Here is a 13,879-nt window from a genome sequence, read left to right as displayed (position 1 = left end):
TTTATACCAGTGGTCACCAAACAAAATCAATGAGGGACCTTTTTAAGACCTAAATAATCAGAGAATCTGAAGAACAGGATCCTGGAATGTGAATTTTTAATGAGCACCACTGCAGATTCTGAGGCAAGAGAAGCACTGATTGGGATCAGCATCCTACTTAAGAGTCCCAGCTTTCCGGCCCGGTGTTTTCTCAGCCTCCTTGAAAAGACATCGCCTGGGAAGCTTATTAGACACATGCATACCTCAGTCCTATCCCAGATCAGCTGAATCAGATTCTCCAAGGATGCCAGCAGCTAAAGGCTTAACATGCACCCCAGGTGATTTTTCCTTCCCCTCCAACCCCACCCCGCCAGTCCTCAGTAAAGAATCACAACTGTTACAGCATGAGAAGAACAAATGGCACCCCATCACTGTCAATTAAAACTGTGTCTTGCAGGGCATGGGGAGGTGGCCTCATCACTCACTCCAGACAAGCAGAGTTTCCCTGACATATCTGCAAACAGCACGAGAAGGAAGAACTGTCAACCAATTTTGATTCTGAGACACTAACGTTAATTTCACAGGTGCTCATTCTTAACCAAACAAGGTTAAGAAAAGGTGCTCATTCTTAACCAAAAAAGGACCTGCTCGACGTTCTTACCTAGGGAGCTCTTCCAGTTCATTAAAAGTGATTTCTTTACCTTCAGCTTTTCAGAATACACGACAAAACAAGGTGAGCATACATCATTGTTAGAGTTTTCAGGAGTAGGAAGTGAAATCAATCACTGTCTAAACTAACAGTTTAATTTATACCTTGCCTAGTTCCAAAGAAGATCTAAAGTAGAGATGAACATACTAATCCCCATGCTTACCACATTTGCTGAGGTGGCCAATGGCTTTTTCATATCGTTTCAAGTATTTGTCTATAGTAAACCGCTGATAATTAGTTTCCATTTTCTTAAGTGTATTAAGAAATGGAAGATACTCTTTGGGATCCTTAAAAAATGATTAATGAGAACTTTATTACTTGTGATATTTTTACATACAGCAATATAAATAGCATTTATATATAGCATTTATATATAGCAATATAGCAATAGCTATATATATAGCTATATACATAATAGCTATATATATAATAGCTATATATAGCTATTATTGCTATAGCATTTATATACAGCAACAAATAGCATTTATATACAGCAATAAACCCAAAGCTACATAATTTTTAAATGTATATTATATATTAACTACATATTATATAATATATAAAATCAAACTACAGTCGTTCCCCAGTATACATGGGGAATTGGTTCCAGGACGCCCCAAGGATACCAAAATCCAAGCATACTCCAGTCCTACATTTGACCCCATGGAGTCTGGATACACAAAAAGTTGGCTCTCTGTATCTGCAGGTTTTAAATCCTGCAAATATTGTACTTTTGATCCACACTGATTGTGGATGCAGAACCTGTGGACAAAAAGGGCCAACTGTATTTGCGAGAGATCTCCATTTAGATAAACCCACGCAGTTCCAACTCGCACAGTTGAAACTCACGTTGTGCAAGGGTCAGCTGAACACCAAACAAGCTTTGGTAAAAATGCTTTCACATACGGATATTAAGTTACATTTGGAACAACAGTAACTTCCTTAACTAAGTCTCACAGTATCATTTATTTCATAGGCTAGTAAGGGAAATAAGGTTTCAGTCTACAAGATATTCAACAAATGCATGTAAGCTTCTCCTAAAAGTCTAAGACATTGCTGTTTTCATGATATTCCATGCCCTCCTGAAAAGATCACATTAAAACAAAAAATCAAATTATATTGAGTTGGACACCAAACTCTGAGACCCTGCCAACCTAGTATTTACTGGCCCTATCATCTCCAGCTCTGTGCCATGCCCTGTAAGCAAACTGCTTTTCTTCCTAATGGAGAGGTGTTCCTGTTTTTAACGCAACTTCCCTGCAGGCACTGTGTGCAACAGAAGCATATAGGAGGGTCACCTCACCCAGTCCCTGAAGGGAAGCATGAATGGCTTACCGGGAAGAGGCCACCTTGGCATCCTTTAACCTAGATTAGTGAGAATGAGCCAGGTGAATGGTGAGGGTGGAAACAGTCAAAGCCCATGGGTGGCAGAAGTAATGCTGCCTACCAAGGCATGTGGTGGCTGGTGGTGGTGAGGGGCGAGGGAAGGGGGACAAAAGCATTGTCTTTCCTCCATGGGTGGAGGAAAAAAAGACAATACCAAGAAGTGAGAATGGAAAGATACACAGAGGCCAGGTCAATGAAGGGTTTCTTTTTTTTTTTTCTGAGGCCGAGTCTGGCTCTGTGGCCCAGGCTGGAGTGCAGTGGCTCGATCTCGGCTCACTGCAAGCTCCGCCTCCCGATTACACGCCATTCTCCTGCCTCAGCCTCCCGAGTAGCTGGGACCACAGGCGCCCACCACCGCGCCCGGCTAAGTTTTTGTATTTTTTAGTAGAGACGGGGTTTCATCGTGTTAGCCAGGATGGTCTCGATCTCCTGACCTCATTATCCACCCGCCTCGGCCTCCCAAAGTGCTGGGATTACAGGCATGAGCCACCACGTCCAGCCAAGGAAGGGTTTCTAAGCAGTATTATGGCTTCTGAATTTTATCCTTATAACAATGGAAGCTCATGAAAGATTTTAAGCAGAGAGATGAAGGATCTGATTTTCCTCTTTGGAGAGATCCTGGGGAAGAGACTGAGGCTGCAAAAAACTAGATAAAAAATAAGCATACCGGGGTGCTCAAAGTTTTTGATCATAGCACATGTACCAACATAGGAAAGGAGGCCATGAGCCTTCTGTGCTCCATGTGCCCACCCTCCACTAGAAAAAAGAGCCATGTGAGAAAGAACTGGAGTGGAACATGAATCACTTGTTACATTTCCTTTATAAGAGAAGAAATTAGCTCACACATATGCCCATCATCTTAAAAATAACCATGTAATTTTAGGCCGCACGCAGTGTGGTTCACACCTGTAATCCTGCACTTTGGGAGGCCGAGGTGGGCAGATCACGAGGTCAGAAGATCGAGACCATCCTGGCTAACACGGTGAAACCCCGTTTCTGCTAAAAATACAAAAAATTAGCCTGGCGTGGTGACAGGCACCAGTAGTCCCAGGTACTCGGGAGACTGAGGCAGGAGAATGGTATGAACTGAGGAGGCGGAGCTTGCAGTGAGCCGAGATTGTACCACTGCACTCCAGCCTGGGCGACAGAGCAAGACTCTGTCTCAAAAAAAAAAAAAAAAAAAAAAAAAGCCATGTAATTTTACTTCACTTCCTCAATCTCAAAATCCAGAGGCTTAGGAATGTGGGCCCTAGAAACTCACAGATCTGTCTCCAGCCCTGCACTCACAGGGTGATAGCAGAAAAGATACTGCACTACCAGAAGCAGGGTTTCACATACAAGGTTTGGTTCTCATATATAAACAAGAACCAAAATGGCATAAAAGTAACAACTCCACCTACCTTCTGTGACTTCTCAGCTACCATGAGGACCAAATCAAAGTCATAGGTGCCAAGAGAATGATCATATAATTCATTAACATCTACCAGAAGCAGCAAATATTTCAGGGCCTCTTCAGCACTCACAGCATCAGGATCAGAGGGAGCATTTCCTAACAGTGTTTAGAAAACAAAACAGAATACAACCATTTGGGGAAAAAACCCGCAGACCCAGCAATATAACCAAAAAGACAGTAACTTTTTCTCAACAGAACTGGACATCAGAAGAATTATATACACTGCTGATACTTTTAGATATGCTTTAGAGGGCAGCCCTGAAAAAAACCGACATGGGTCTTAAAATGGCAACTAAAAGGTCACGTATTAAATCTGTGGTGTGGCAATGACATGGTGATGGTCACCTGCAGAAGACTAGTGGCAGTCACGACCACGTTAGCACTTTCTCTGTGAGCGGATCTCTACCTTGAAGCTCGTGTACTTTCTGCAGTACAATTTCCAGTTCTGGGGTTGTCTTCTTTACATGAGATGTAAGTATGGAGAGGCAGTATCTGAGGTAATAAGTGAAGAACACCAGAATGAGAAAGACGAATAGGCTGGACAAGGACAACTACACACTTCTGTTTTTCAAAGGATGCCTCCTGGTGACAGCATACGTACTTATGAGGATTTATGCTCTCCATGACTGCTCTCAGAGCATCGCAGACAAGGTCTAGTTTTTTCCCGTCAGGACCCCTGGATAGGTGGACACTGCTGGTAACTGGTGGAGGGTACATGGTCTTTGTGACATCTTCTTCTCTAAGAACAGGTGTGTATGGAAAGGTCATCAACAACATGTAGCCCAGCGATCAAATTACTAACATACACCTGGCATGCTGATGATGATAAATAAAAATGACTTTTGGAAAAGTGTTGAATTATAAAAATATTGAGAAATAAAACATGTCCACAAAAGACTTATACAAATGTTTGTAGATGTTTCAGTCACATGAGCCCCAAACAGGGCACAATCCAGGTGTCCAGCAACAGGGGAATGAATAAGCAAATAGTGGTGTATTTATACAATGGCATACTACTGAGCCATAAAAAACGAATGAGCTAGTGATACATACAAAAACACAGATGAATTTCAAGACAATGTGCTGAATGAAAGCAGCTTTATGCAGAAGAGTAATACTGTATGCTTCCATTTAGGTGAAGTTCTTGAACAGGCAAAACTGATTTATGGTGAAAGATTCAGAAGGGTAGTTGCCTGGGAAATGGGACAGGGACTGATTGAAAAGGAATTTGATGCATCTTTCTGAAAAGGAATAAATGCCCTCTAACTTGATAGAGGTTCATTCAGGTTACATGAAGTATACATTTGCCAAAACTCACTAAATGACACACTTAAGATTTGGACACTTCACTGTAGATAAATATGACCTTAAAAAATGCAATAAAACCATCCCACACACAAAGAATGCCCTCTAGTTAATGATATATAAGAAGTACAGGGGGTAGAGTGGACTGATGTCTACAACTCACTTAGAAATTTGTCTACAAACAAGATGAATGATGGATGGACAGATTATACAGCATGAGAATGCATATACAGAAAAATATAAACTGGCGAATCCAGGTAGGGTATATATAGGCTGCTTACTGGACAATTCTCTCAACTTTTCTCTATTTTGAAAGTGTTTCATTAAAAAGTTGAGGGGAAAGATCATCAGAGAGAAAGATGCCATTTGATTTCAATCTCCTAAGAAAAACAAATAGTTCTATATGTATATCTAAAACTCAAGTCAAATAATTCTGAATGACATATTTTAAAGACATAGTTTTAAACAGGCTGTTTTAAAAAGAAAGGAAAAGAGCAAAAAACCAACTGGCATCTAAGAGTTATAGCAATTTTTAAAAATGCACGGTAAGTAATTTTTCTTCTCTAGCTATTTATATTTGATTTCTTTAACAAGAAGAGAGAAAATTATGGAAAAGATACTCATGAATTATTCAAAATACTTACTTCAATTCTGTAAAAAACAAATTAATATGATTCACAGAATCTATCTGTTTAATGAAGGTTTCCACATTTTCGAGAAACACCTACCAAAAGAAGGGACAAAACACCTTCGTTCAGATCACATTAGTTCAAGTACAAAGTAAGCTGGAGTGGATGGCAGCGTAGAAAGTTACCTTAGGGTTATGATCATAAATCAGATTGAGATTGATTCGCAGTTTTCTCATGCATTCAAATGCCTCTTTAAACATAAGTCTGTGAGGAGACAGAGAAAGAACAGAAAAGGTATTCACAAAAACTGAGCTCCACGGACCCAGTATATTTTCATTAGGATACAAACCAGTTATAATCAGATTACAGCCCCAGTGCCAATCTACTATTACTGAATTTCTACTCTGAAATTACAGAATACAAAAATCAGGTACTACATTCATTTACCTTCTTAAAAGGTGTGATTTATTCATCATGGCTGTCTGAGAACTACATCTTCACATACATACAACAGAAAATCATTACAGAAGGCCAGCCATGGTGGTTCACACCTGTAATCCTAGCACTTTGGAAGGCTGAAGTGGGCAGATCACTTGAGGTCAGGAGTTTGAGACCAGCCTGGCCAACATGGTGAAACCCTGTCTCTACTAAAAATACAAAAAAAAATTAGCCAGGCATGGTAGTGCATGCCTGTAATCCTAGCTATGCAGGAGGCTGAGGTGGGAGGACTGCTTGAACCCAGGAGGCAGAGGTTGCAGTGATCCGAGATTGTGCCACTGCACTCCAGCCTGGGTAACAGAGCAAGACTCTGAATCAAAAATAAAGAAAATCATCATGGAATTTAGGTCTCCTTTTTAAACAAAATATTAGTATAGATCTTTCTAATACAAAGTTTCCTCCAAATAGGTTCAGAAAATCAGTCACTTCCTTCACAAGAGTGGCTCAGTCTTTTTTGGGTCATAGTCCCCTCTGTAAATCTGTTGAAAGCTGTGGGCTTTCTACTTGGATAAATACACAAAGACAAAGTTTGGTGTGTACTATCTCCCTGGGTTCATAGGCCGCCTAAAACCCAGAGGTGTTCCCTCAGGTTAAGAGAAGCCCTCCTTTATATGATGAGCATCACGATTCTTTCTGCTGGGAATCTCCACTACAAAATACTGTATTAAAGTCAAAAAGTTAAAAAAAAGAAAAAAAAAAAAAGGCGTCCCTAAGAATCTGATGATATAGGTAATGAGTGCTTTTCATACTTTTAAGTTCTCAAAATTGTAATAAAATACTTATTGTCTATCACAAGCCAATTAGTCGCAAATAGTACAATGGCACTTACTTGTCCAACCACTTCCGAATCTGAGCTAAAACCAGGGCTCGATGATGAACAACTTCTAAGTTTCCCCTTGGCATCTTAAATAAATTAAAGCAATAACATTTTTAATTAAGTAGAAAACATTTAAATAGCCAGGATACAGAATTTTACCTAACTCTTCACAGAGAACTACCACAACTCTCTAAAATGAGCACACTTTTAGCAGAATCTGGTTGTTCTCTATATTTATCTTGACTTTCAAGGAAAGTTACCCTTTGAGCCTTACTGGTCACAGCCTGTATCAATACTACTTTGAAAAAAGTGAACAGAAAGCTATCAAGGAAAGGTTTACAATAAATGATACAAAGAATAAGAGAGCCTAAAATACAACCTGAAAGAATTATGCTTGGTACTTGGCTGAATGACAATCAGACTATCTATCTTGTCTGAAAAACCAGCTTACCTGTAACACAAGCTTTGTGTCCTGGGGCACAACAGTGACAATCCGTGAACCCCTTTCCACTTTCCGCAGAACTTCCCCATTGGACACATGATTGCTGCTCAGGCCAGCCTGTAATGCTAAACACACCATTAACTAATAAGCCTTAATTATCACAGTAAGCCACTCTCCATTAATTGCAATTGAAACCACACATACTACGTGAAATAGAAGAGAACAAATAACAACCATGTGCCTTAGCTCTCCCACTGAACCTCAACACTATCAGCCCTGCTGATGAACATGCCCTCTCTCTTAGAGTCCTCACGCATATTCACATACACAGCTTCTCAAATGATCTGGAGAAACACAGTAAGAATCGGGGCAACTTCTCTATTTCTTAGCATTATCAGTGTACTATAATCATATCAATGAAAGGAAGATTCCCTATTTCCAAGTTGGAAGCAAAGAAAATAAGTTGGCTTTTTAGAATAAGGAAGACACACACACATACACGCCACACACGCAGAGATAGATAGGGCATGGAACAGAAGACAAAATGCAGCCAATATCCTACAAACCACGAGATGGAGCCCAGATGTAAAGTGGAGGGTGGGCACAGTGGGAAAAGACTACACAGAAGGTAAAACATTTGGGATCTACATAGTAATTCCAAATAAAATATTAGATCAATTACATAATAAAATTTCCTGAAAAATTTTTAAGTTTAGAATGTGCTGCTTAAGGAAGGAACTCCCTTCCTTGGATGTCTTTACTAAAGTGCAGAATGATTTAACTGAGACATTATGTTGAGATTAGGGTCTAAGTAAAATAACTCTAAAGATTTTCTCCAGCATAGGATTCCTTGATAAAAAGCCAAAGTAGATGAAGAATTCAAAAAGTCATCAAGACTCCAAAAGACATTGGAGGTGGGACCATTTCTATTTTATACATTGAAAACTTACTTTTAAATGAAGCATCCCTCAGGCAAAAACACTGGCAGGTATGGGAATGGGTTGTCAACAATAAAAACTCATCATATACTGCAAATGACGTGACATTTGACGCAACCTACAAGAGAAGACCAGAAAGGCATGGGGGAAAGGCAGCTTGATTACTCGGAGCCAACACTGTGAAAAGGATCCAATACCAAACCAAGCCTTGATACCTCAATGTCATTGATGAAAAAGCGACACCAGTCAGTCAGACCAAGGACACATTCCTGCAAAGAAATAAAACTGAAATCATAAGCAACTCTATTTCAAATCAGTTAAACCTACCTTTTCTATCACATAGTTCTACCGCCCTATGATTTCACACCTAAGTTCCTGTAATCAGGACTAAAAATACCTAAAACGCAGCTGGCCCAGTGCAAAATGGAATGTGAAGCCATCCAATCCATCAGTGAGCCCTGACATCTCCATCTCCTACATATATCTCAAACCCATCTCCTTTTTCCCCTCACTTAACTCCACTCAACCTGTGTTGATTCCATATTCCAGTCTTGTCACTCTCTAACCAGCTCTCTTCTGGGCAGCCAGAATCACTGTCCAAACCATGAAGCAGAACACATTACTCTGTTGATTAAAAATCACTAGAAGTTTCTAATCTTTGTTCAATTAAAAAAACCCAAACTCCCTTCTCTGACTGTCATTGAGCTCCGGCCACAATGCTTCCATTCAGTCCCTTGAATAAGATGAGTTCTTGCTAAGTTCAAGGAGTTTGTTCTTCCTTCTGCCTGGAGAGAGAGCCTTCTTTTTCTTCACATCTCAGCACACACTTCACTGACTCCGAGAGGCCTTCCTGGACCACCAAATGCAGGACTCTCATTCTTATAGCCACCATCCTCAAATTACCCCTCAAACATCTCAGTATTCTCTACCAGCACACCCTGTCTATTTCCATCACACTCCCAACAAAGGGAATTATTACATTGAAATTAATAGATCACAAGTTCCAGAAGAGCAGGAATTAGTCAAGTGGTTTTGTTTTCCAACCACTGTATTCTACCATCCACCACAATTACAGGCATTCTAATATGTGTTGAATAAAAATCTACTAAAACTATTTTCAAGATCATATTTCTGTTTTCCTCAAAAGATACGAAATAAAATTAACTTTGATTTGTACGACTAGGGATAAAAGGTTGCTAATCACATATATTATCTCATTTAGTCTTCTGAACCCTGATAGACAGATACTGATTTGCCCATTTTATAGATGAATAAGGTGTGGCTTATGAAAGTGAGATCATTTCCCACTACTGCCTAGGCATTTAGTGGAGACCCAAGTCTCCAAAGCCCACTTTCTTTCTACCTAATGCCATCAGTCCCTGGGTAACTAAGTAAGTTTCCTGCTCCGTGTTCACTTACCTCTTCTCCAATCATGGCCAATTCAGTCTGGGTGCATGGATAAGGAAACCGAACAGGAAATCCACCAGAGTTCTTCCATGGTTTAACAGCCAGAGAAGGTGACTCTGCAGGATTCACAGATCTAGTTTACAAATAGCTGATGTGCTCTTTGTAAAAACCATCAACATCAATACTTGCTAAAACACTTAACATGCAATTTCAATCACTTTTGTAAGAGTGCATTAGTTCATTAAAAGAGGAAACAGGAGTAGAATACACCTGCCAATTCCACTCTAAAGCTTAGGGTTTTCCAGGATAGTTAAAAGACCTGACAATCAATGTTGTACTGACAAGATCCAAGTACATGTTCTTAAGAACTAAGCGTCTATGTAAGTCATAATATGCTTTCCTAACACCTTGATACTCACCCCAAAGGTACTTAAATATCTGGCCATCAGCCAGCTGTAATGCTACTGACTTGGTCTTGGAATTGCAACATAGACCGATTATGATCCCATCCACTGTTGCAGATGAACTGACAAAAAAAAAAAAAAACAAAAAACGAGGAGGGCGTGTAAATCTTTTTTTCTCAAAAATAGTAACATTTCACTGATTTTGAAAATCAACAATCTCCCTTTGGTGCTGCACTATTTCAATACAATGTAGACTAAGTACATATATACAGACCCAATACTACACACACACACACACACACACTTACACACTTAGAGACAGATGGATGGTTGGATGAATAGATAAAACTATTCTAAACCAAAGCCCAGATAAAGCCACATCTGCTATATGACACCATTTTCCACAAACCCAATAAGGCAATAAGACAGTTATTTACACTGTGAAATCATCACTCCTCTTCTGGCCACAACTTACTGCAACTTATTACAATGTATTGCCTTCACTAGACATGGATGGTACCAATATCATTTCTGTCTGCTTAAAATAGTTAAAGCAGCTCCTCTGTAGGAAAATGAGCACACTCAATATCTGTATCACTAGCATATCAATTGATGGAAAATTGTGGATTTTCACTAACGAGATCAAGGGAATATGTTATCACCGTTACATTTTTTCCCTGAGTCAACGGAGAGAAGTAAAATATCACTCTTTTTTTTTTTTCTTTGACAGTATCTTGCTCTGTTGCCCAGGCTGAAATGCAGTTGACGCAATCATAGCTCACTGCAATCTCAACCCCCTAGGCTCAAGTGATCTCCCACCTCAGCTTCTCAAGTAGCTTGGACCATAGCCACAGAAGCAGAATTTCTTAAAAGAGAAGGAAGAGGTAGTGATTAAAAAAAAAAAAAAAAAAAAAAAGGAGACAAAAAGGTAGTGATAAAAACAAATGATGTTAATGGGAACATTTAATTCAAAGTTTTTAACCAATCTACAAAAAAACTAAAAATTAAAACAATAGGACTTCCTCTACAAATGCCTCACATTTTGTGAGGATAAACTATCTGTCAGGAAGAGAACAAACTCTAGAGCTAGACTGGCTGGGATTCGATCCTGGCTCCACCTGCATGATCTCAGGCAAGTTACCTAACTGTTCCATGTCTTAGTTGCCTCATCTGTAAAATGATGGTGCAAATGGCACATACTTTAAAGAGGTATTATGAGAAATAAATAAGCTAAGACAGAGAAAGGACTTAGAAAAGTACTTTTTACAAAGTACAAGCTACAGTAAATGTAGACTACTTAATTGAGGGACTTTGAAGTTCTCAAAAGCATTAATATTTTATATGAACAAAACAGTCTTTTTGAGAAACAAAAGTCAAAGCAGTAGAAATATACTGTAAATGACTTCTCATTTCCTTTATAGCAAATGAGATGACTACATCAAGCTTTTGCTTCTACAAGCTAATGATGAAGAATTTCAAATCTGAAGTAGAAACTTAAGTAAATTGCTCTGCTTTTCAAAAGGTAATCTACTGGCTTACTTTAAGTGCTACATATTTCTAGAACATATGCTGCATTTGGACATGTTAACAAAAGGCTTTTTCAAAATATCACGAAGCACTATGAGTCAAAGAGTAGGAGCAAATGACTGCATTAAAATGTTTTATGTCTGTAAATGTATGTAATGTATATATAAAGGAAAGGTTCCTAATTTTGCAACAACGTTTCTCAGAAGAGAAACCTCACCAGTAGGGCTTTAATTACAAATTAATCTGGGGATCAGTATCAGTGGCCAAAGGTGCCAAGTCTTGACACTGGAAACAAGGAGTTCTGGGAACTGGCTAGAAAATGCTCTCTACTACACAACAGGGCTTGCATTTCAGAGAACAGCATTCATTAACTGTTACATAATGAAGATATAGTCAGGAATCAAAACAAAAAACTCAGGCCCAGAGAACAAAGAAGAATAGAGACTTTCTAATGGTAAATGTAGTCAAGTACACAATAGGATATAAAGAAGAGGAGGCTGGAAGAAGCATTTTGAAGTCACCACATCAAAACAAAGCATATATACGCAGCTACGCATCATTTAACGATGGGGATATGTCTGAGAAATGTGTTGTTAGGTGATTTCATCATTGTGCAAACATCATACAGTACTTACACAAACCTAGGTGGTATAGCCTACTACACCCCTAGGCTATGGGGTATGGTCTATTGCTACTAGGCTACAAACCTGGACGGCGTGTTACTTTACAGAATACTACAGGCAATTGTAATACAATGTCAAGTATTTGTGTATCTAAACATGGAAAAGGTATGCACACACACACACACACACCCATCCATGTATATATATACGCATGACTGCATTTATACAAAATTTCTTCCTATCACATTAGCCCATGAGAATTAGCCACTCTAATTATGCTTCACAGTTATTAAAATCAACTGTAACATATAACAAACATCCTGGAAAAACGTGAGTAGATGCTGAATTAAAATATTTAACACATCTTTAAAAAGTTGCTTCATCTATTAATATTTATCCTATTTTCCACTACTTTTTGATATACTTTTGGTCTGTTATTTTGACATGGCTCAAAACTAGATTTAATCTTCTTTTTAAGTGTGTCTAACAAGAAAGCTACTGCTCCTCAACCTTGCTCAATGGAAGTCAAAAAAAGTTGTCTCATCATAAAAGACAAAAACCTAACTCCATTTGCTTAACACGCGGAGTACAGGGAAAAACTGCAATACCTGACATTGAGCTGTCCATGCTCTTCATCCATCTCAGAAGAAGCTGCAGTCAAATGGTGAATGACAGATCGGGGACTGGACTCACTGTGGCTTACAGCCAGGAAGAGGTCTTCTTCAATCCAAGTGAGAAGGCCTAGTTTCAGTGGGTTTACGTCTTGATCTTCATTATTCTCAAACTGAATTCTGTTTTAAATATTGAAGAATATCCAAGACATGAATAAAACTTAAAAACCACTGAGATGTTCCTGGATGAAGGAAGACTGAAGCATCTTGTATACAGTCAACTCCTAATTATTTGGAGGGACAAAACCTAAGATATTACCAAATACTAGAAAACCTAAAATTAATGTTTGTCTGGCTTAAGAATATGTTTTTATATTTTCCTTAGATTTCTCATACCCCGAAATCTTTCGATTTGAAGAGAACACTTGAGGAAACTGACTACACAAGAAAATTACCTGCCCGAGTCCCTACACTAAAGAACCCTGGAGCCTTTCCACTGCCACAACTTACCGGCATTGAAACCAGGCTCTGGCACGTATGTGACTTGCAGTAGAATGAATGGGTCCTTTCCTAAGCACCTCACATTAAACTGACTAGCTTGAGGGATGGTCTCCATGTCTCTAATGCATTCCTTCGGTAGCATTTATACACCTGACCATGGCACTGTTCTTGTCACCTCACGTAGGAACCGATAATGGCTACTTCCTGCCTTTTAGATCAGATGGCAAATCTGCAGCTCCCACTGAAGAAGTTGGTCACTAGCCTGCTCTTCCTCCTCAAACATCTCTCCCCGGACTCAGGCTCTCCACTGCATTCACACAGAGTATCCCATGGAGGAGCAGTCCCACCTCTGGCTTTCACTGACACTTTCTTCCCCACCAGACCCAATGTTCCCAATTCCTTGCCAACTCCAAACCTATCCCTTCCCCAAGGATCACGATGAGTATTCATGTCTTTCGTGAAATCTCAGACAAATTGGCACTATCCCCATCAAATTTTTTTTAAATGAAACTATATTCTAAACTGCCTCATACTTTCTAATTTGTCTTCTATCTCTACTCTAGTGGTTTCAAGTCTGTAAAATGAAATAATGCATGTAAATGCTCTTTAAAAACTACTAAGCATTATACAGGCAGCCTCCAAATCATACA

The 13,879-nt window shown here is 39.2% G+C and overlaps 1 protein-coding gene across 4 annotated transcripts in view; it reads right to left on the bottom strand.

Moving 5' to 3' along the window:
• Window positions 1-13,879, bottom strand: part of ELP1 (elongator complex protein 1) — a 66,217-nt gene that overhangs the window by 25,590 nt on the left and 26,748 nt on the right. For all 4 annotated transcript variants that reach the window (XM_025359352.1, XM_025359354.1, XM_025359355.1 and 1 more), the window contains 13 exons: window positions 12,726-12,908; window positions 9,983-10,089; window positions 9,576-9,679; window positions 8,372-8,425; window positions 8,169-8,274; window positions 7,228-7,343; window positions 6,789-6,862; window positions 5,647-5,725; window positions 5,477-5,556; window positions 4,129-4,266; window positions 3,934-4,019; window positions 3,475-3,623; window positions 852-975 (listed from right to left, as the gene is read on the bottom strand). In XM_025359352.1, coding sequence (XP_025215137.1) covers window positions 852-975; window positions 3,475-3,623; window positions 3,934-4,019; window positions 4,129-4,266; window positions 5,477-5,556; window positions 5,647-5,725; window positions 6,789-6,862; window positions 7,228-7,343; window positions 8,169-8,274; window positions 8,372-8,425; window positions 9,576-9,679; window positions 9,983-10,089; window positions 12,726-12,908 — 1,400 coding nt within the window. The remainder of the gene's footprint in view (window positions 1-851; window positions 976-3,474; window positions 3,624-3,933; window positions 4,020-4,128; window positions 4,267-5,476; window positions 5,557-5,646; window positions 5,726-6,788; window positions 6,863-7,227; window positions 7,344-8,168; window positions 8,275-8,371; window positions 8,426-9,575; window positions 9,680-9,982; window positions 10,090-12,725; window positions 12,909-13,879) is intronic.

The sequence above is a fragment of the Theropithecus gelada genome, chromosome 15 (assembly GCF_003255815.1).
Source record: "Theropithecus gelada isolate Dixy chromosome 15, Tgel_1.0, whole genome shotgun sequence".
Taxonomy (NCBI): Eukaryota; Metazoa; Chordata; class Mammalia; order Primates; family Cercopithecidae; genus Theropithecus; species Theropithecus gelada.
Note: the sequence above shows the minus strand (reverse complement) of the source record. Positions and strands in the feature narration are given on the sequence as shown.